Raw genomic sequence first — 23404 nt, forward strand, 5'->3', positions numbered from 1 at the left:
TGCCCTCAACACCCTCTTAATTACTGCTTATTGATAGTAAGTTAGGACGTTGTTGAAATGAATATGCTTCGCTTACTGTGGTTCGGCCCTTATAAAGGTAGAAGTAAGCAAAAACATATATAGATCATAATTCATGTTCAACACTCTCCTGACTTATTATTAATAAGCAGTAATTAGGAGCGTGTTGAGGGTAAACCCCTAATGGCCTATTAGCTATAGATTATGGTCAAGTAGAGTAAGGTACTAATAAGTGATTAATAATGACTAATAGTAGCATGCTCATAAAAAACCTAATGGTGAATACTGTGACCTTAATTAGAACTGTTACCAGGAACATCTCAAAGAGTTTTTTTAACATTCAGTATTATTTACAGTCTATGGTATTAGCCTAAAATACTGATTGTTAAAATGTGTTTTATTATGACTTCACTATTGATCTGTTATACTCCAGGCTCCATGTATTGCTGCTGATGGCAGGATAGTCAAATACAAAAAGAAATGTTACATTGTATTATTATATGAATCTAATATTTATACTGTTTACGTTGCTTAATATAGGAGGCTTCTGGTCGTTTCCCAATAATATATCTAAGTGTCTGCATGAACATCTTATACATCTCTCCTATATGGCTAAAACAAAACAATCGATAAGATCCTTTTCTCCTGAGACCGTTTCTACTTTATTATCAATATTGTTCATTTGAAATGATTTGTGAAACAAAACGTAGACAATGGGTTAGCCATCTTATTCAGTGTCAACAGTATCATGTGTTGTTTAGAAATTGGCAGATATTTAAGTTTTCTTCTCCCTGCTCCTGTTAGTTCAGGAGCAGGAAGCAACAGTTTACAAGTATTTTTAGAAAACAGTCTATGATGGGTGTTGTGTTATTGTGTCTGACTCATACACTGGAATGGGCTGATATAAATCAAATATGAATATGAATGAATATTAAACTTCCTTATCCACTTTTTTTTTCCTCAGGGTCCCTGCAAATAAAAAATAAATAAATTATCCCCTCAGAGTAATTTATCTGTGTATACACTGCAAACACCTGATCACATGGCTGCAAACACACAACTGTCTGTCAGTTTACCTCAGCGATCTTAATAAAAAGAATATGTTTGCATTAATTGGAGGTGTCTAATCCAGCGTGTTGGTGCTGGCTGTCATATTATATCTAAACACCAGGAAAACAACTTTGTTTACCATAAGCCTGTGGCTCTTTTTACAAGTCGAGCAGACGATGACGAGGCCTGTTTACACAAAGCAGCGGCATGATTAAAATACTCATTACTCAACAGCACAGTAGGTAACCAAAATGAAAGCAACGTTACAATTGCATTCATTCTCATCTTAGCACTTTATGACAAGAATACTGCTCATTTAATGTTTTATATGACAAGACTTGATCACATGATCATCCTGAAGCATTTAAATATGTTCTTATGAAACGCAACACAAAGTCAAACTAATAAAAAAGAACAAATTCTAGATCCAGAAATCAGCAAATAAATCCTCAAAAGGAAAAAACTAAAAATATTATTCAGATAATAAATCGACAAAGGGGGGTCATGATGAATCTGTGACCCCCTCACATGGTACATTTGTTGGTCTGATCAGGCACATGCGGCACGTTTCACAGATTATCTCTGAGTCACACACAGCTCCAATACGATGCAAAGTCACTGTGTTCTGATTAATCTGAGTATAATCCCTCACAAACCAGTCAGTCTCTGCTCTGCAGTCGGTGGGAGTGGATGTGCACATGGTGTCTGAGAGCTCTGTGTGTACATGGCTCGTGTTCTTTTTTGTTGATACAAAAAAAAAACATAAAGCTGAAGGACACAAACATGAAATCACAATAAATCACAATCTGTGTCCTCTCTCCCTCATTACTGTCCCTTCATCAGATAAATGAGGCTTCAGACTGAGGACATGATGCTGCAGCTGCCCGAGCAAAGACTCCACTCCTCTTTTGTCCCCTACATCCTCCTCTTCACTCCATCACTTCCTCCTCTCATCCCTTACTGCTCCCTGCTGCACTTTACCCCCTCTCACTTTCATCTTTTCTTAAGCTGTCTTCCTTTTCCTGCCCAAATGGCCTCTCCAATTATTACCCAGCAAGGGAATAGTAAATGCATCTGCTATGATATAGAGTGCATATTTTGCTGTGTCATTCTATTCAGCAGCATGTTTTAGCCATGCTAACAAAATAACTCTGTACAGAGGACAACTATTGGTACATTGTGTTACAAATTGAATTGAAAAAGGGGCTTATTGTGAAGGTAAGAACGGGTTTTCATATTCGGAGGAGGATGAGGCCTGCTGTCCTTCCTCGTGGAGTCTTATTTGGTTATAAACCAAAAATCTATTCATAATGACACTCCAGTTAGCCTACAATAGAGTTTTGTTTCCCCACTGCTCCTTTGCAGTAAATAAACATGAATAGACTGCAGAAAAATAACAACCACTTACATTCATATGAAGATTATACAGCCATGTTAGGAACTAAATCAGAGCAAGACACAGCAGATGTACCTGCTCTGCACTCTATTCAAAACCTATAAGCTTCTTCTCATCTTGGATTCAAGCTCCATTTTTATCAAAATTTCACCCAAAACCACACATGTCAGTGCCATGGGTACGCTAAGAAAAACATCAGGAGACCATCATAGTCAGTAGGAACTACGGATTTGGGCTGTATATTTTTAATCAAAACTAAAATGCCACTTTCAGGAAGCTTTGTCTCGACTAAAGTGGTGGATTATAATGAGCATCAGCAGAACTTTGACATGAGTATTGGTTAATAATAAAAAATCCTTTGGATCTTGTGTATCTCGCCAGCTCATTTCTGACACCCCTGCTTATCAAAGACTGCACATTATTTGATAAATATCTAAAAACTGAGATGACCATCTCTGCTTACACTGCTATCACACAAATAAAATACTCATGATCCTGCACCAGCATGATTGACAAACCGACTGACAGAGGTGTCCCCGCATGTGGCCAATAGTAACTGCTGTTCTTTGACTGTAACTCATTGTTTTCTTCTTTCTTTTAGTGTTATTTTCTATGAAAGTATCATTTTATCAATGCTTAATTTAGTCTCAAATCTTGTCTGAAAACATCACCTGTCAAGTTGACCTGCTTCATGACCTCTGCCCAGAAAATGACTTTTGTCAGTTGGAGCAAATGCGCTACACGTGACCAGCTTTATCTCCTCAGGGTCTCTAAGGGTTTTAAAAAACGTCCTTATCTGCTAAATGTTGCCTTGCCTTTATTATATTTACAACACATCAGCAGATATATATATATAAAAAAACACTGTGTACCCCAGACAAGTGGGGTATACACTTGGCTAATAATGATATGACATGAATGCCCCTGATGAATAATGTGTGTGAGTATGGAGGGGGTTCGATTTAATCTTATCAATGTCTACAGTTATGTCCATGCATGAATGTAAATTGCCTTTTTATTTGCACCAATCACGATGCATAAACTGTGAAATGATTATCTCTCTAAAAACATGACAACCTAATTTTGTTGTTTCAGATTACTGAACTCTGAGCAATTAATAATAAGGTTAATATCTTTAAGAGAACAAAGGTAAGAATAAAAGGCTCACTTTCTCTGTTCATTCTGTTCGATAGGACAAACCTTCAACCTGTTTATAAGAACTGGTCTCGAGAATTCCCCTCTTCCAGCCCTGAGCCATCAGCAGCATCTCCTGCAGTGTTTGATGCCCAGAATATGTAATACAGCAGTCCTGAATAAAACATCAAGCATGGCCTGAATACTGATGCTGAGAGAGAGACAGGAAGAGAAATAAGGGAGAGGAAAACACGAGAGGGAGAGCACAGACAGAGAGAAACAGCAGCTCTCTTTCTGCAGTCAAGAAAAGGAGAAAAAATATTCAGCAGCAGCCAACGTTTCCTTCACTCAGCTCATATTCCTTTTTTGACAGATTTGAAATCAATTTAATTCATTTTCATTTTCTTCTGGAAGAAGACGTTTAATGGGTTAACCTCGCCAGTACTCTTATTCAGAATGTGCCGACAGGTTGAGCTAAGAATAGGGCGGTTAAAGGCCCTGTCTGTCTGTCTGTCAGTCATTAACCTCCCGAACAGAGCTGACGTCACAACAAGCTTCACTGTCCCATTTAAGCCCTCTGGTGTCTGCATGTGCACTCTTGTCAAGAGTCTCACAGCTGACAGGTCATTCAAAGTTACATCTAGAGTTCAACCCTGATTCTTTACATACTTTTGGTAAATCTGTTGGATTGATTTAATTACAGCATGTCAAACCTGTGATGCTTTTGAATACAACTCACAGATAGCGGCATGGAAAGAAAGTAGGTTTTGCACCTATGAGTTCCCATGTTGTGAAGGGATTTTATATTATTGGGTTTTTGGTTCGATTCCTAAAATAAGATCTGTGGTCAAGTTCATCTATTGAAATCAATAGATAAACGTTATCCTGCTAGACAGATAACAGAGAAATGAATAAGAATGTGTTTGAGATAAGGGGATTGAGGTGACATATTTAACACAAACTATGATTAAAAAAAAATATGTCTGAGGAACAGTGAAAGACTTCCCCCGTTTGAGAAGTCAGGGAGGGATGAAATATGTCGGAAAGAAACACTGTTATCACTCGTCAAAGGGCTAAGAGCGATTTTCCCCCGTTCAGCCCAGTAAGCACAGGACAGCTGAGGGGAACCACGTTAGTGAAAGGGCTCTGCTGTGGTAGGTAAAAATCATTTAAGGCAAATGACAAAGAGAAAAGAAATGCAGTAGGAAGAAAAATACATGCAGATATAAGGATGGGAGGTTTAGTGCTGCAGGTTGGATTTGTTCCAGTGCAGCATCACTTTTGCTGCAATGCTGAGCTAGACTGAGCCAAAACCGGACGCACTGGGTTGGCTGGTCAATTCTCAAGACATCATTTAAACAATGAGCCTTTGTCCTCTTACTCAGGGGCATATAACATGTCACGCTATATCTTTGCTTGATACTCAGTTTGGTAGCCCTCAGAGGTCTGACCCTATTGGGCAATTCTGCACTCAACATTTCAAACCAATGTCAGGTTTCAGCTCTAAAGCTGGAGGTGTTGTAGGGTGGAGAGCAAGCAATAGTTCAGCCCTATTCAGGTTCAAGGATATTGTACCAATACCAGACTGACTAAATTCGAGTAGGTAGTTATTTCTCCAAAAGCCTTTAATCCCTGCAGATCACCTGTTCTCGTCACCCTCTCCTGTTTTGGCACAGTCCCTCCTCTCCATCAGCATCTCTTGGCTGAATTCCCCCTTTATCTCTCTGCCATCCCTACCTGCTCAAGGCTGATTACCATCCCCTTCTTTCTCTTCTTCGTTCCTGTCTTCTCTTATCTCACTCTGCTCGCTCCACTCTCTTTGTCCCTGCCGACCCATCTGCTATCTCCCAGCTGGGTCTGTTTTACGCTGCACTGCAGTAGCCCCAGCGAGGATCCGGGCGGGATGAGTCACCCACTCACAATCTGCTGCCCTAAAGGCCCTGCAGGCGTCAGCCTTGTCCATAGACCCCTCTGCTGCCCATGGGGACACACTCATGTACAGATATGCACGCTCATTTGCATGCCTGAACATTGCATACCCTTTCCTAAAGATTTTTTTCCCGAAATGTAATGCACACACATATTGGATAATTATATCTAAATGGACCAAGAAAAATGTATAAATATTTGCCTTTCAGCTAAAAGGAGAAGGTTTCCGGTTGACAAATCTTAATGCTGCTCACATCAAAATGAGGGGAGGACATGTGTAATACTCATATTAGTATTCAGCACACACAACGGGAAACCTTGAGTAGAGCCACCACTGACTACAAAATAAAGGATTACTGCTCTGCTATCCTATGCTAGCTAATATGCAGCAGTTAAGCTTTTAGCAGCTTCTGATTCTTCAACACCTAAAAGTACACAGACAGGTCCACATCTTATCTACAGGTAACATTTATTCCCATACAGAGCGTGTATGGTATAACAGCTCATGCTGTGTGTACTGCTGTTCCTCAGAAGGGTCCTGACTTTGTTTTCAAGCTCCCCTCCTGGAACATTTGAAACAGCTGTAGGGGCCATGATGACAAGGAAAAGGTGACTTTATTACCTGTGGCTCACCATGGGATAAAACTCTACAATCTGCATATATTTTACTGCTTTCATTTAAGAAGTTTGTTCAGCTTTTCATTAATTGTGCTGCAAGTTTCCATGTGTATATTCCCTCAATTTGGGAAAAAAAAGGCACATGGCATTCACACAAATGTGGTGTACTGATGAGTATGTAACCAGCAGAAATGTCATCCTATATCGATTACTATGACAAGATGTGTCAGTATTATTTTGTATTTAAAATATATTAGACTGCATATAGCCAATATAGTACTGATTTCCAGCCATGAATTATAATGTAGATAATACGATGAGATAATGGTGACTAGATATATATTTGGCAAACAATACTTAGTCTCAAATAGGATGCTATCTCATTGTATGAAAAATCCTAAAAGTCTTTTAGAAGTGGATTGAGTGGACATGATCAAGGGTACTAAGTTATCATACGTTCAAGATACATTTATACTTTTAAGAATATATTTTATAAGTATGATTTCCCTGCCATTAACATGCCCTGAAGCTCAATAAAAAAACGTTTAAAAATAAGTTAAATAAGCTTTACCTTTCAGAATGACATGTGGTGTGATTGCAAAGGAACTTGTTATCATTTTAATGACACTGATAAGAAAGGACATTATCTGGAGGATCTGCAAGCTCAAGCATCACAAGAGACTCTTCTTTTCTTCTTTTCCTCCCGCTCTCTCTATCTCTATCTATCTCTCTCTCTCACTGTGGCACAGTTTCCTGCCATTGCTTCATCTCCCCTCTCTCCTGCAGTTTCTTTTTAATGATCATGTTTTTGTATTCATGGATGCAGCACACACTTACTTCAATGATTCTATGAGATAAAAAAAAACATGCTCTCTGCACCCTTTAAAGCAATATGAACACAGCTATTTTTCTGGAGTTCAATAAAATATAAGGATGCCTCATGCAGTTTGCTCCTTTTTGGAGTAGAATAGATAAAACATCCCCCTCGAAAATAATAATCCAACGCCTCGTCTTCACATTAGCACGTTCACTTCCCACCATGCACACACGATCAGCTTCAGAATCACACACACGTGCACAACTCTCTCTATGGGAACAGAGCTGTCATGAAAGTAGCATCTGCTCTCTCCATGACTCATTTGACTCTGAGCTGGAGTTGACTTGCGACGTTTGAAGCGAGAAACCATCACATTTAAAAACATGAAGCACAAGAACACTCTGTCTTTGCTTTAAATATCTAGAGGAGGATACAAGCTGAGATTTGTAAGGCCGGTTTTATTGTACAAGCTGTCCAAAGGCGTACACAACGTTTACACCACACAGTAGTGCACTACTTCAGAAGACGGTTCAGGGTGAGCTCGAGAAATGGATCAGTGGATAAATAAATAAATATTTCCTTTAAAGGTAATTTCCTGCCGGAGCTGCTGTGTTTTACCCTTCATGCTCTGCGCCGCCATTCTCTTTAAAATGCCCCGTTATTTACACAGCACTCTGAGCCCCGATGTCCTTGGCTAAGAGAGAGAGGTCTTTTGTCAGGGAAAAATGTGATTGTGGTCGGGTGCTATAAATTACTCAGTGATGTATGTAAGAAGGTGAAACTGAGGTTGTGTGTGAGCGTGTGTGTCTGTGTGTGTGTGTGTGCAGCCCATAAATTAAAAGGCGTTCTGCCTTTTATGAGCCGTCTCCCTCTGCAGATGGCGTACAATCTATAATGAAGAAATGCTGCAAGCCTCCTTGCAAAGGAATGAGGAGTTTCAATGTCTCATAAAGCAGATGCTGTATATTTAACTTTAGATATAGAGGCGCAGCTAATTAGCAATTAGGGATGCACAGGACTATATGGGCGATGCAACAATTTAGAAAGTGCATCACAGATATTAGCATTAGACGCAACATCCTCTGGTGTCCCTACTAAAAGACAATTTAAATAAATGAATCAACTTTTTTTAATATTACATGTTTTAAATGTTGATAGCACAGTTGCAAATCATTGGACATCACAGCTCTAAGTCAATACTGTTTTTATGGTTTTGAATCAACTTAATACGTTTGGCTTGTTGTGAATTTAAAGCTGGGGAAGCCAGCTTTGGAAACACCACCCACAGCATGCTGGATTTCGAGTATCTGATTTAACAAAAATGTAAAAGCTGCTCTCCAAACCGATGAACTGGCAGAACCTCTTCGCCACTACGACAGGACGAGTCCAGAAGAAGGTTGAGGAGAGGAGCAGAGCATCATTGTCATGGATATATTTATGAAAAAATATTTCTCTGCCATTCTTGTGCAAATAGCTTGGTACTTGGAACTCTGAGAGGATTTTATCTGCATCAGCTGCTCTTACTCAACATGGTAGACGATGCCTTGGCTCGGTCCAATGGTGACAAAACCGCCACCAGAACTTTCAACATCACTTATTACGATGTTACATCTCGCGCCATAATGAAACCAAAGTATACAAATGTGCATTTCTCCAATGAGGGAAGGGTTATGTGTGTACTATTTATTGCGGAGGTATGCATATATACATATAGTATACAAGAAGTTATCCGTCCTGCATTATAAAATAGTGCAGGACATTAGAAGGATATTTATGGGGGGTTATATCTTGCACTATTCTATAATGCAGGGTATAACCCCCTTAAATTGAGTTTATCACCATTGGGCAGAGCCTGCTGAATGTTAACTGGCTATAGCAAATATTTATTTTATTTTATTTTATATTTTAATCTTAATGTCAATTGTGACAATATATTTTCGTAGTTTTTTTATATTCCTGGTCCCATCCTTTAATCCTTTTGACCCCCTCTTCACATGCTGGGTTGGGGTACTGCTACTGTCTGGTTAGAGGATGTGTATTTAAGTAGCCAGATTGTTGTGGGTCTGGGCCTGGATTATAGCGCTGTGGCAGGGGAACAGAGGGGTTGAGGGGAGCCTTCTGCCACTGAGAGTGTGCAGAAGAGGACTGTGTGTGTGTGTGTGTGTGTGTGTGTGTGTGTGTGTGTGTGTGTATTGGTACGTGTGTGTGTAATAGAGGGTTTGGGGGTTTGTAATACAGAGGAACAGACGGCAGGAGACCACAGTGATGGCTGACTCTGAGCCTGGAGCTGCCTGTATCACATTGGGAATAAAACTGAGTAATGAAGACTGTGTTGTGTAAAAAAAAAATCTACAAATTCAAACGTAATCACTGCATATTACACACTCAGCCACACCTCATTGTGCATGCGCTGCTAGAGACATAACTGTATGCACATTTACAGATAAAAAATGCTCTCAGGCCACATTGCCACACTCACACAGATGCATTCCCCATCTACGGGGAGAGACAGGGCTCTGCTAATGAGTGACAATAGACTCATCACACAGAATTAACACAATCTGTGCAGCGATCTAATGCCCCGAGTGGGCTGCTGTCTCCTTCCAATCAGATCAGATGAGCTGCTGATTAAAACTGAGAAGTGTGTTAACAGCAGAACAGGCACATTTGCAACTATTGTTTTTTTATTTAATATTCCAACAAAGTGAAACTGCACGTGCCGCCCTTCAAGAATGTGCAAAGAAACTCAACTTCTGTGTCATCTATATAAGCCTTTTAAGTGTCAGTTTGGTGTTTAAAAATACAACATTATGTGTCACCATAATGGATTCCAGTTGCTAATTGTGTAGATTACCTCCTGGCAATCACAATTCAGGTCTAACGTGCAATTAAGAGACGTTTAATGTTTACGGATGCTGACCTTCTCGACACACACTATAATCTGTGTCACAATTAAGTCATCCTCTCCCCCTGCTCCAGTTTCATTTGCGCATAAATTTGAGGAATAATGCAAACTGGGAGCTTTAACCAAGGCCATTTGGATCATCTGGGTGAACTAGAGAATAAGAATGAAGAGAAGAACGTTCTGTGTAACTCAAGCAGGCTCCGGGTGTCCCGCTGTGCCGGGCCTGAAGCTTCCTGTCAGTGTTACTGTGACTCACCCCTCGAAAACGGACGACCTCCCTCACAGCTATAGCACCAGAAATAAAAGTCAGGCCCTGTGAGACTGCTGCAAGGGATGAATGTGTCCATCAGGATCCCATTAAGACCTTTAGTGACCCGGAGCCACCTCTGCGATGGCCTCCAGAGTGACTGATGGCTAAAAAAAAAATATCCATCCATAAAATAAGAAAGACAGTAAGACGGCTGGGAGGGGTTAAGAAAGCCTTTGAGTAACCTTGAACTGATCCTGTTCTTTTTGTTGGGCCTTTATGTTTCAACGGCATGATTCGACATTAGAGTAGAATGGGAGCCCATGATTTATTTCATCGCCGGTGTCCCGCAATGGATGATACATGCGTTTAGAGGGCGCGGAGGTCATGGCGTGCCGATGCTGGCAGGAGCGGATTTCCGCCAAGGCGCACTTAACGATTGCATAACATCTCGAGCGTCGGAGTTCCCACTGTTATTGGCTGAGAGAACCGCAGATTGAAACCGCCACCCTTCATTCAGGACAACGACTTGCGCATTACAACAGCGCCATGAGCTGCGGGCTCTTGCTGGTTTCCTGTGCGGAATGTCATCTGAAGGGTACCGGGAGGATCTGACGTCCCCGTCATCGCCATCATCACTATCGGCGGAGAGTCGTGCCGAGCAGAAACATGACATGAATAATTATCGTGTATTTCCCGTCATGCATCAAATAATCACATTATAGTACAACCCGGGCTGCAGCATGTAACATGAGTAATAGGCTACATTATTCTGTTGGTGCAATGCTGCAGCACGCTAGACTCTACAGAGGAGCTCATTTCAGCACCAGGAGAGCAGTGAAGAAGATGCTCAGAGGTACACGATGTGTCAAAACTACACCTGGGCCTACATATGATATGAGCAGCATGAGGGGGACATTTAAAATAACAACAATCTCTACCACCTAAACACCACGCACATTTACTCCAAAGACGGGTCACGACAACGCGAGGATGTGCTGAGATTTGTTAACGTCGCCTCCTCTTACCTGAGTGGCTTTGTGGAATTGCTTCTTGAACCCCGCTACAGACATGGTCGCTACACGGTGTTTCTAGCTGTGGATATGAACTGGAGCTTCAGGTGTGAGAGGAGGAAAAAAAATCTCGGTCCTAGTTGTATCTGGTGATGGTCGTGCAGCCGTGGATTACCCCTGTATACGCTAGTCTTCAGCAGAGGGATCTCCTGAGAGAAAAGGGCTGACTAAAGCCGCGATCAGGCTATTGGATGTCAAAACCACATGTCCAAAAACGGCGCTGACGTCGGAGCCAGCTCCTTTAAAGCGACCGCCTCCGCACCAAGACTGGACTCGGTACTCTAAATGAGACTGAGGTACTTGCTAATCTAATCTCGTTTGGTCAGCGGACGAGGATCAGATTCTGCGAGGGCGGATGGGGCAGGCGCAGACTTTTTTGATGGAAATAATGATCTTACTTTGGAAGATTCCAGAACATTACATAAGCACGTTAATCGTCCCGAAAAGAAAGAAAGACAGACAGAAAGAAAGATACTAGTAAACAAACCCACGATTAGTTTTGGTTCTTGTCACTCTCATGGGAGTGGAAGACTCCTCCAGCACCCTGGACAGCGACAATCACAGCACAGAGCCGTCCCACTACAATCCTAGTTACCGGTCCTCCTCTTACATCCTGAATGATCCCTCTCTATGTTGTAGAAAGCAAGAACACATTCAAATTGTGCAAAAAAAAGTGTCTTACACTGAACGCACATTGAAAATATGTTGTTTTATGCTTTTCAGTTTATTTAAGTCTTGAGAGGAATTTAAAGTCCCCCAAAATGTGGACTTTTTACAATATCTGTATAAGGACGTTCATCACACTCTTAACTCTAGAAACAGCAGGTGACTTCAAGGTTCACTGTTTTTCATCGTATCACATGATCAACTTTAGCCCAGTTGTGATGCAACAGATATGATGAATTGTCCCCAGCACTTAAAGAGTTAACGTCGTGGTTGCTACAAATTGGAACCAAAGAAGTGTCCAGATTGGAGACCTTAAAACTCCAATCTAAGAGTTTCATACTAGGCACGTGCACACACTGGAATCAAAGGAGGCTTTATCACCTGCCCTTTGTGCCCTCTGCAGAGAAAGTGCCCTATATTAAAAAGTGTTTGCGCATATGCATGGCCCGAAAAAATATATATTATATTTTGTGAAATGCGGATATCAGGTCGGGTCTGTCCAAATCATTTTGGGGAATAACAATGTCGTGAGGAAAATCATCAACTCCATACATCTCCTTCTTTTGACACCTTTATCAGCCTGTGCGTAATGGCTCACGTAGCTTCTTTAGCCCTGGAATTAGGATGTCATTATATCGAAGGGTAAGCAAATAAACTAAATGATAGATGAGTGTCACGAACTTTCCCTGGATAAACCGTGGATTTGCGATTTAAAATGTGATCAAATGTACTAAAACAAATGCGTAATTTCTGCTTATTCTGGCAAATAAATAGGCTTGAATGTGCAACCCTCCCTTTCGGCAACACAGACTCCAACCCAATCCGCTCATCACGTTATTCTTTGGCTGATACGATTAAAAAGCCTGCACGGATCTGCGTGAATAATGCGAGTAATGGCTCCGAATTAAAGCTAAGAAGTCACCTGCACACAGTCAGCTCAGCGGCAGCGCCTCGACGCCAGATGGCTGGTCTGATTGTGGTGAACTAGCAGGCAGATATTCAGAGACGCTGCCCATATGGCCACTAAAGCAGAACTGGAGTAAGATTTGGAGTGACGACCACCAAATGGGCTATCAAATCCTGAGTATGGCTTTGGCTTTTAAAACGTCTAAATGAAACAAATCAAGACTGAAGATGCTTCCTTAGAGTTCTAAATTATAGCTTTAGGATAATGAAATGTGAATTGTACCATATTTCACCTAATCCATTAAATATGATTAAAGCATTTAAACACAGCTCAGTTTTTATATCTTTGGGAAATAATTAGATGTTATAAGAGGTGAATTGCAAACACCTGTGTGTGTGTGTTTAAGAATAAATGACTGTAATTAGAGTGTGTAGTGTACATGTACGGGAGGTGTATTTGTCACAATTAGACCACAGAATATGTGACGATATTTATTGTGCCATGACAATCTGACAATATACATACACCTGCTGACGTTTGTGCAAGTAAACTCTGAAAAATGTAAATATCATTGACACTCCAGACTGTGTGCGATCAATCCGCACAGTACAAGATGTGCATGTGTATTCAGTATTGACAGTTAAATACACACGACACATCCCTTATGTCAATATTTTAGTAATTATACTATTAATTTGTTCTTCAAGTGCAAACTCCATCACTGTCATCACCACGGTCTGATTGCTTCATGAAATTGTTTTTTTTGATTCTATTTTCCAAAGTATCTTATTATCTTGTGTTTTGATCAAATTTCAGCACAACGGATTCTTTAAAGGAGTGCAGGTTGAAAATGAGGGACATTTGTAATGCCAGTAGCGCCATCTAGTGGATGACATTTGCACATACATTCAGACTGAACGATGTATCTATTATAACTGTGTATCAATACGGCGTAGCTATTGAACATACAAAGGCGATGTTTGAAATAATTTCAAAAAGGTAAATCTGTAAAAGGAAAACATCAACACCAGCATGTTTCTTTTAAACGATAAACGATGCATGACAAATATCACCAAAAGACAAGGTCAATAATATCGATTTAATACCTAATAATCCAGGCTTCAGAATGTAAAATGTTAAAATAAATTTTAAGAAGTACCAACCTTCAAACTCCAATTCATACATTTGGTGGGAAACTTTAAGAATTTCTGTTCATGTGAATTGTGTATTGCCTCTACAGTATGCACACTCACTAGCAGGTGACAATCTTTAGTAATTTGCTGCCATCTAGTGGTGTGACATGATGCAGCAATAATGGTGCATTTCTGTGTAACACAGTGAACCCTGACATGCAGCACTATCATTAGAGACTGTTGTATTACTCTCAGGTCAGTTGGTTGCGCTGAGAGCATCAAATATGTAGTAGTATGTAAGATGCATTGTAGAAACACTATTGTTTACTTTGTCTGAGCAGCTCTTATTGGCTCATAGATAACACACAGGTGATACATCAAACTGCTGTGCGCAGTTCTCTGCTCAGTTGTCCTGCCCATTGGCCTCGGCAAGCAGCTGTGATGAAATGCTTCGTCCCACGGCTTAGTGATCAGTGAGTGCGCGTGTGGCCGGAGCCGAGTGTCCATTTGTCTTAACTCATGAGATGATAAATCTCACCTGCACTGCACAGACAGAAGGAGGCAGAGCTCAAGTGCAATATGAAACTGTTTCTATTAACTTTTTTATTACAGCATGCGTTGCTGTATGAGCTGCATTTGAAATCGTTTTGTTACTAGCATGTTGATCTTCTTTAACAGAGTATCAGGGGGCTGCATTTTTTTAAAACATGTGTGACAGTTATTGTTAGTATTAGTAAGTAGTATTCGTTTTGCGGGTTTAACTGTAAATTAATAGCTTCTTTTTGTGATAAATGTTGGATCTAAAGCCAAATAATTACCAGTGTTCATATTTAAAAAAAATATTGTCTTAATGCTAACTGATGTTACGCTTTAGAGTTCAAAGAAGTATTCCTTGGTTTGATCCTAATTTAAGGAAATAATAATAACATCTGTCCAGCACATACTCGTATTTTAACTGACCCTTAGATGGGAAAAAGGCCAAGATACACTCAGACTATTTCACATAGGACTGCAGCTTACTCTGCACCTGTTGAGGTTTACAACAGCACTATGGCCTCAGACGAGAAGGCTTCGACTCTCAAACAAGATTGTAGTCCAATGAGCCCACAGAACTATGTTATCTTGAAGCAAAGATGGAGTCCTATATTAGTTTAGCTCTCTTGATGATCATGATCAGGGTTCAGCTTTCATTCCACTTTTAAAAAAGCAGTTTCCTCTATCTGCCGGTTAATGAGTGGTAATTGGGACCTCTGCAAGACATTGTCAAGACAGGAAACACAAGACAACCCAACAAAACCCCAATTCTTTCAACATCTCAGAGAAGATTGCGTTAATGCAGAAACGTTGTGTACCTTACTGGCATCTGCCAAAGGAAAAGGCAAAAATCCATTTGAATCTTTGTATTTCTATCGCATTCACAGAGCATGTGTCAACTGGGCTCAAGAATATCTCAAAATGTTCATTACATCACTTGTTCAGGTCAAAGGTTCCCCTTCGCTGTGAGAAAAGGCAAGGCCGCTCTCAGTTAGCCAAAGCTCTCTCAGGTCAACTTAAAGTCTCAAGTTTTAACCCTCAACCATCATCATGAGCTCAAGACACAAGAAGAAGATCTGAGATGCATCCTTAAGTATAGGGTGAGGTCAAAAGTTCAAACATACAGAAGTAGCCTGGAGTACAATCGATGAACTTGTTGCATTGAAAGAAACCAGTTAAGGTGGTTCAGGATTCTGTGGGTGGTTTTTGAACCTCGGTCTCAGACTGAGCGGACTCCGGATTTTAAATCAAATCCGCCTAAGACCACCACTGACCGGTCACTACTGTGATTAAAAAGAAAATGCCTCTTTCTAAAAGAACAAGTTATTTTTATCCCCCGGTTACGTCTGCAACCTTCCCTTTGTTATGGTCCAAGTGAGTGACAAAGCCCCTCGCACACAAGATGATTTCTCATTGATATTTATGGTCTTAGTCTTGACCCGGTCTCGATCCCTAAATATCTTAGTCGTGTCTCGGTCTCAGAGCACTCTGGTCTCTGCAATGTCTAGGTCTCGGTAAATGTGGTCATGCCTACAACAGGGTATCTCCAAGAAATCAGATGCTCACTGTGGGATCATTGTTGTTGTTTTTTTTTTAACCTTCATTTAAAAGGTTAAACTGACCATGTTTGATTGTTAAGTGTTTTCCCATTATGTAAATACTGCTGTATTTTATTATTTTAACTCAGCTTAGTTTTAATAGAAGTGTTGCTATTTTATATTTCAGAGTGATGATTAGTTGATGTGATTTTTAATATCTGGCTAAACTTTTCAATATGGTGTCAATGCAGGACAATATGGAGGATTTTCTCTGGTAGTATTGTCAAGGTAAAGAGTGTGCTTGTGTGTGTGTGTGGGTAGGGGGGATGTCTACTTGAAGACTTTTTCATTGAGAATGCAAGGATGGCACTTTTTTAACGAGACTTCTATTGCATTTTATATTACAATACAATAATTGGTATGATTAAAAAAAAACGTTTCTGGTATAAGAAAAAAAAGCTAAGATTATCTGCAGCTGTAAACTACCGTAAGTGGCTAATTTTTAATCATCATACTTGTTTCTGTTCTCCTTTGAGAAAACCACCTTAAATCTGACACACTTTTTACATGAATCTTTAAAACATAAATGGTCATGGTTATATTTAATCAATGATTAAACCTGAAACACATTAGACTATAATTGTAAGTGAAGGAAACATTTGTTCCGTAGAGATAGAAAGGCCAGAATGGGCAGTGGCAGCTGCAGACCGGGGTCATTTGTCCCACATATGCCTGTTGTGTCACTGGAGACAAACAACTAACACACACCAGGCTGTGGTCATGTGTTTGTGCGTTTCATAAAGCCCACCAATCCCCACGCAAGCCTGCTCCACTCAAACATGCTAATGTACCTGAGCTCTGCTCTAATTGGTCCCAGTGATGCTCGCCCTGCTCCACCTGTGTTCATGGGAAGCCTCCAGTCGGTCCTGCAGTCAGGCCCCTGCCACTGTGTGCGAGCGTGCAGGGCTAATGTTATGCAAACAAACACTTCTTTGTTGTTTGGCACTTCTTGTGCCGGCCCGCCACTGTGGAAGAAAGGAAGAAGGTAAGAAAAGGGAAAAGGAGAAGGAATATGGGGGATGCTTGAATTCATTAGTGTGATTACCTGAGGTGTGCTACTTTACAGGGGGTAATCTGTTAGCCTGCATCATAGCCTCCAAACTTCAGCCAGTCCGCTAATGAGCGCTTGAAAAAGTTAGTCAAGGTGGAGAGGTGCTTTGAGGAGCCGTACACCCAAGACAAAGGTGTTATTATATATGCTGGAGCTGAAAACAAAGGATGGCTGTATTTTTTTTTTTTACAACCGCTAAGACCAATGAAGACTGATACTGTTTCTGATTTGACTCTGAATGTTCACAACAAAATGGCTCTGTGGACAGTATGACAAATGATGAAGTCAGAGCCTAGGAACAAGTAATCCTGGGCTCAGAAGCTCAGCATACTTGAAAGCGTGAAATTTCTGACGACAATACACTGTAGTGCAACTGAAAGTGACAGTTTGACTGATCTGCGATATTAGAGGCCACATTTTCTACACCATTTGAGACAACAACTCAGATTAGCCATAAGGACACCAGAGGGTTCAGGTAGCCACTTTCAAAGAGTCGCTTCTCTCTGAGGTGATGTTGAGGACTAGAGTTTCCCTCCTACGCAGAAAGAGAAGGTGGATTAGAGACCAGATCAACCCCTCTCTCATTCTCTCTCCTTTTTTCTGCCCAGAAGCTCAGGCCACGGCTTTAGAGAGACAGCAGCCATGAGCAAGGCTTAGGACAGTCCACGGGGATGCAGAAAGTGTGAGTGTCAAAGAACAAGAAAAGTGCAGGAACAGCTTGGACAAAGCAAAGAGGTGAGATGGAGGGGAGAGAAACCTGAAAAGGGGAAGCCAGAGGATATATATAAATATATATAGACGGATAGATCCTGTAACTTCCCCTTCCTCTCCCCCTATGCCTCTGCCTTATCACACAGCATCAAAACATAGCTTTAGTCCCCGGAGTGGCTGGCCTTTTTATCTGCTCCCTAGCTTCCCACGGCGGGCCGCATCCACCCATAATCTGCTGCTGTTTCATGTCTGGAGTGGTGGAGAGGATGATAAGGGACTTGTTCAAGTGAAGATCAATGAGGTTGTATACATAGCATATGTGCATCAAGAGAGTGTGATTCCCTTTTTTTAAGGTGGCATCTGATAGAATGAAAAAGAAAATTATACATGGTTACAGTGAAGATTCACCTGCGGGATATAAAAGTTACAAAAAATAATATCATTAGGCTTTTGGCTTAGAAGTCCCAGCACAGTCATGGGTCAGTACCAAAAATTTAAGAGAAATTTCTGTCATACACAAACAACTTCTACTTTTTGTTTCAGAAACATCTCCCTGTGGATGAATCATGAAACACAGGCACAATACAAAGTGTAAACATGTTGCATTATATATTTGTCAAAAAACATTTGGCTGAATGTCACAAAGTACCTTGTTATTTAAGACGGTGCCAAGTGTCTGTGTGTGTGATATCAAAGCAGGCTGATGTATTGGCAGCCATAGCTGTGGTGTGAAACTGTGTCAGTGAAGTAAGGGAAGCCACCAGAGGCTGTTTCCTACTCACACCACAGCTGGCTGACGGGATCTGCGAGGACTAATTGTGCATCAGTTGGAGGCTGCAGATATCACAGTTTGTGCTTTGACTGTTCTTTGTAGTGCTACCGGCCTTCCCACCCAAGTGGCTCGCATCCTCAACACACCAAGGGAACTTAGAAGTTCAACAGCCTTGGGACACACACACACACACACATACAAACAAGACAAAGACGCACATACACAATTCATTGATCGACCCCAAAGTCAACCCATGACCCTGACCTCCTCTACCCCCTGCAGAAACAATCTCCTGAAGGAAATAGAGAAAAGAAAAAAAAAAACACACACACACACACACACACACACAACAAAGTAGAATTGAAAAGAAAGCAGTGTGAGGGAGAGAGAAAGACAAAAGAAAAAATGACACAGAGTTGATTATGTTGGAATGAATAAAAGGGGGAGGGAGGAAAACTTTACATTTGGAACTACTGATCAAAGTCATCCCCACAGGAAGCCTCTCTTAATGAGAGCCGTACACGAAAAGACAAGGAGAGAGTGAAAGAGAAGAAAAGGAGGGGATGTGACGCCATTCCTACACAGAAAATAAAGAGATAATTCACATACAGTGCCTAGTGGAAGACATTGGTGTGCGAGTGTTTCCAGTGGGTGGGGGGCACATTTGAAGGGTGTTTTCAAGATCGTTTTAATGTCTTCACTGAGGGAGCGTCAGAGGCAAGGCCAGGTTAATTAAACCCAAGGGAGTACCAGCTGAGGGGGCCCGCATTTGAATATGTCACAGAAATAGCGCGAGTGTGTCAGCCGAGGCCGGGGCTCGACGAGCAAACATGTTGACTATGCATTACAGGCTAAAAGGAAGAGAGGAACAGACACAGTCAGACTGAGAGGGGTGGGGGCTCCGAGATAATTTGCGTGGCACCGATGCTTTGCTCTTGTATCCCCACTGCGCCACCGGATTTCTCTGAGTTATTAATGTTTGTCATTAGCTGCATTACGCTGGAGGACAGTGACTGGGAAAAAAACTGCAGAATTTATATGGGACAAATATTGACAATAGCTGGCTCTTGGGTATTGGAGAAGAAGAAAAGATGCAAACTATGTTAATGAATGGTAATTAACCACAAGGGTTTGTCTCTCCTGGATCCCAGCTAAATTGGTCCCCGAGTTGCAGCGAGAGACAGTCCTGGCCTAATCCTTTATTATAAAAAGATAAAGGAAAACGACATCATTAGCATATATTTGAGGAGGGAGGGGGGGATTAAAAAGTGGAATTATTTCATTTTAATTCCTGAACGCAGGGTTCTGCACACCATTGTTAATTATACATCACAAAAAGAAGTGGTAAAGAGGAAAACAAAAGATAGCAGAGGTAAAGAAAGTAGCTTAATAAAAAGAAAGGATGACTTAGAAGGGAGGAGTGTGTGGTCTCTTGTGTAGGATGCCAACGAAAGGACAAAGGAGACCAGGATCATGGTTTAATATTCAAAATGAATATTAAGAGGTTTAGGAAAATGGGAAACAGATAAAAGGGGTGGAGGTAGATATGTCAAGGATGAAGCCACTCCTCTAACACAGCCCTGTGCTCTGCTGTGCTGAGTGCCCACGTGGACCCTTGTTAATGATGTCAACAGCAGGGGTCACTTGTTACAGACAGAAACCATGCCAACAGTCAGCCGTCAATCATGAGAGAGGTGAGAGAACCCCACAGTCCACCAAAGCATCCTCCGTCACCATCGCACAGTGACTGACAGTCCTTTGAACTTCTGCAAGAGACCAAGAGCAGAGCCATAAAATTCACGGATGAAAAACAAAAGCTGGAAGCCAAAAGGAAGTGAAATGGGTTTTATTTTGAAATCTGAAATTGTTTTACAAAAGAAAAACATGAATAATTAACATAATCACCCCTTAAATTAAAAAGGAACAAATACTTACAGAGAAAAATCATTAGCAAATCTTTAAAAAAATCCCTAACAAAGACAACATCCTTCCAAATAAATAGTAGGGAGTGCATTAAATAAAATTAAACCGCCTTTATTTAGTCATTTATAAAGGTATGATAAATGGATCTTCCCTCTAACAGTGAATACTCTGCTCTGTGCTGCACTCTTCACTTTCTCAAAGTGTCGACTTGGCATTGCTAGGTCAAGTCCATGCACCCAAAGGTCCTTGAGGTGCCAAATAAATTAAGGAAAAAGGTAAAAGAGAGCTGAAAAAAAAAAAGTGTTACTTGAACATTAGCGTAAGCATTTGCTTTATCACCCCAGGTCTGTGTGGAGAGTGGGGGAGAGTGGCTGCACTGTAAATTAGCTTGGCGCTAAAGGGCCCTGTCTGATAGACATAGTGCACTGAGCGCTAACACAGATGTCGAGGGCTCATTTACAAAAGCAGGACTGCTGTGTCGAGCCAGTGGACCCAGAGTGAGTCGACAGCCCTATTCTCACAAATATTGGTTCTGCTGCCCCGGCTCAGCTTGGCTCAGCCCAGCTCCCACCGAGCGGGAACCGAGGAGGGAGAGGGGAAGGGAGGGAGAAAAAAGAAGAGGATGACAGTTTTCCCAGCCTCAGCCCAGGGAGTCAGGCTTTTTCGCTGACTGGTGTTGTGAGTGTGGCCAGCTCTTCTGTCAGCACTTTCCTCTCCTTCATCTTCACGCGCACAGCCTCCATTAGCTGGCCGGCAGAGGGGATCTGCAGGGGAGGGGAGCGATAGAAAAAAGGGTGTGGGGGTGGCGGTTGAAGGGGTAAGAGAAAAAAGAGCAAATGAGGAAAACACACAAATGCACAACTGTTAAAAAAAAGTCTGATTTTTGACACCTGGCAGCTTTTCAGAGAGCCTGTTTGCTGGTTTTTGAAACAAAAGAACCTCAGACAGCCTGAGGAATTGTGAAACTTTTGAGGGACCCTCTATGTTGAGTGTTTCAACAAGGAAATTCAGAAAAAAAAAAGCTACACAGCAGTAGTTTCAAAGCTCGTTTGACACACTTTACTTTTCCCATAAGTTTCTATTCTGAGGTAGTACAGTCATGCACAACTTGTTAAAAGGGGGGGGTGTTGTTTTGTCGCAAAGCACGCTTGCACTGCAGCTCTTTTTTTAAATGTACTGATGTTCACTTCATCATATAGGATTACAAAGGTTGAGAATGAGGATCTTTAAAGTAAATTCTAGTCATGGAAATGTTGTAAAAGATTAAATAAAGAGGTGGACAGGCTTCTCCTCAGAGTTCTGGCTGATTTTGTTTTTCCTCTGAATCGACACAAGGATTGTGTGGTCATTAGGGTGTCTGATCAAAGGCAGGCATTCAAACTCTATCACCCATAAATATTCACTGCAAGTTATGTGCAGCCCTTTTAAAAACGTCTTCTTCAGGCGGAGGATACAAATTAATTCCCTAAGCCATTTCCCAGAGTCACATGGCATGAGATGAGAAGTGGACGGGTCGAGCTGAAAATAGTGACTTCAATATCATAAAATCTTTCACTTTTTATCTCTTGAAAGGGAATGTGAGAATATAAGCTATTAAACCAGGCACAGAGAAACCGGCCAACACAAGTCTAAAGTGCTGAAACTAACTTTACTGAGTAACATCTGCATCGGGGGAATAGAAGGTATCGTGTTGCTTTGATGTGATTAACACACACTCACAGCACACATTAGAATAAGGTCTGTAGCTAACATGTTTTAAGGACACGGCAAAGGTCTGTGATTTGAAACTATCATCTCATCAATTTCCAATACGTCTGGAGTGTGAGAGCCCCAGTCCCTCTGCCCCCTGACACCTTTCTCCTCTTCATTAGAGGTAACAGGAGCAGGGAACACAAGGCCCAGTGTGCCGGGAAGTGTGTGCCTGTGTGTGTGTGTGTGTGTGTGTGTGTGTGTGTGTGTGTGAGTGTGTGCACTTGAGTATTCGAGGAGTGTAAAGTCAGTTCCAGCAGCACTGGATGCATCAAACACAGCGCGCTATTCCTCAGAGAACCACTATACTGAAGTAACTGCTGAGACATCTCCCTCTGCCTCTTAGCCCTCGGGAGGGTTCACTCTCTCTGTCTCTCACACACACACACACACACATTCACATAAATGCACACACATACACACAATTACCCAATCAGCTAATTGCACTTAGAGCCACTAACTATGCAAACAAACCCACTTAGATAGAGACACAGCCACAACACAAGGCTCTTTGGGACAGCAGAGAGGGAGACTGGATCATTAAAAGTACCGATAGGGGATTATGGATAAACAACACTAACAGGTAAACAAGATCTAGATAAACCCAACATGAGTGATACTTAAGCACAGATAGAAAAACTTTGAGTAAAAAACAACAACTTACAAATCCCCTTGAGATTGGGGTGCAAGACTTTTATATAAGAGACAACTACACAAGTCCCTTCTCAAAGTTTTTCTTAAGTGTACTTGAAATGTACATTTACATTTTTTATTATTATCATGTCTCTTAAAAAATATTATTTGCCCTAACTGTATTGATATCTTATTTCTATGAAAACCCGATAGTCGTGTTTTATTTAGCTGCCTTCATAAAGCACATAGGAAACTTGGATCTACATTTATGATTTATACTAAAATGAAATGAGGTGTGCAACAGAGGTCCAGATTTGGACTTGAACCATGGATGTAAAACCATGGTCTAAACCACAACCTCACTGGTGGCCAAATTCAATTCCTTCTTAAGGATTAAAAAGAAAATGCACAACGCACAGGAGGATTAAATTTATATGAATCTTTTTAAAGACATTATATGTTTGACCAAGTACAGCGAGGTAAGTCCAACAAGTTTTGGTGACTTGTTATGTGATGCTTATTTGTTGGGTAAAGTACTTT

At 41.2% G+C, this 23404-nt stretch overlaps 2 protein-coding genes across 8 annotated transcripts in view; both read right to left on the reverse strand.

Annotated features, from left to right (window-relative positions):
• sh3gl2a (SH3 domain containing GRB2 like 2a, endophilin A1) overlaps positions 1–11356 on the reverse strand; it is a 38491-nt gene extending 27135 nt beyond the window's left edge. For all 7 annotated transcript variants that reach the window (XM_061057939.1, XM_061057929.1, XM_061057923.1 and 4 more), the window contains exon 1: positions 11143–11356. In XM_061057939.1, coding sequence (XP_060913922.1) covers positions 11143–11187 — 45 coding nt within the window. In that variant the 5' untranslated portion in view covers positions 11188–11356. The remainder of the gene's footprint in view (positions 1–11142) is intronic.
• Positions 11357–20390: 9034 nt separating this feature from the next.
• Positions 20391–23404, reverse strand: part of cntln (centlein, centrosomal protein) — an 82431-nt gene continuing 79417 nt past the window's right edge. The window contains exon 27 of the mRNA XM_061057989.1: positions 20391–21246. Coding sequence (XP_060913972.1) covers positions 21136–21246 — 111 coding nt within the window. The 3' untranslated portion in view covers positions 20391–21135. The remainder of the gene's footprint in view (positions 21247–23404) is intronic.

Source organism: Labrus mixtus, chromosome 2 (assembly GCF_963584025.1).
Source record: "Labrus mixtus chromosome 2, fLabMix1.1, whole genome shotgun sequence".
Classification (NCBI taxonomy): Eukaryota; Metazoa; Chordata; class Actinopteri; order Labriformes; family Labridae; genus Labrus; species Labrus mixtus.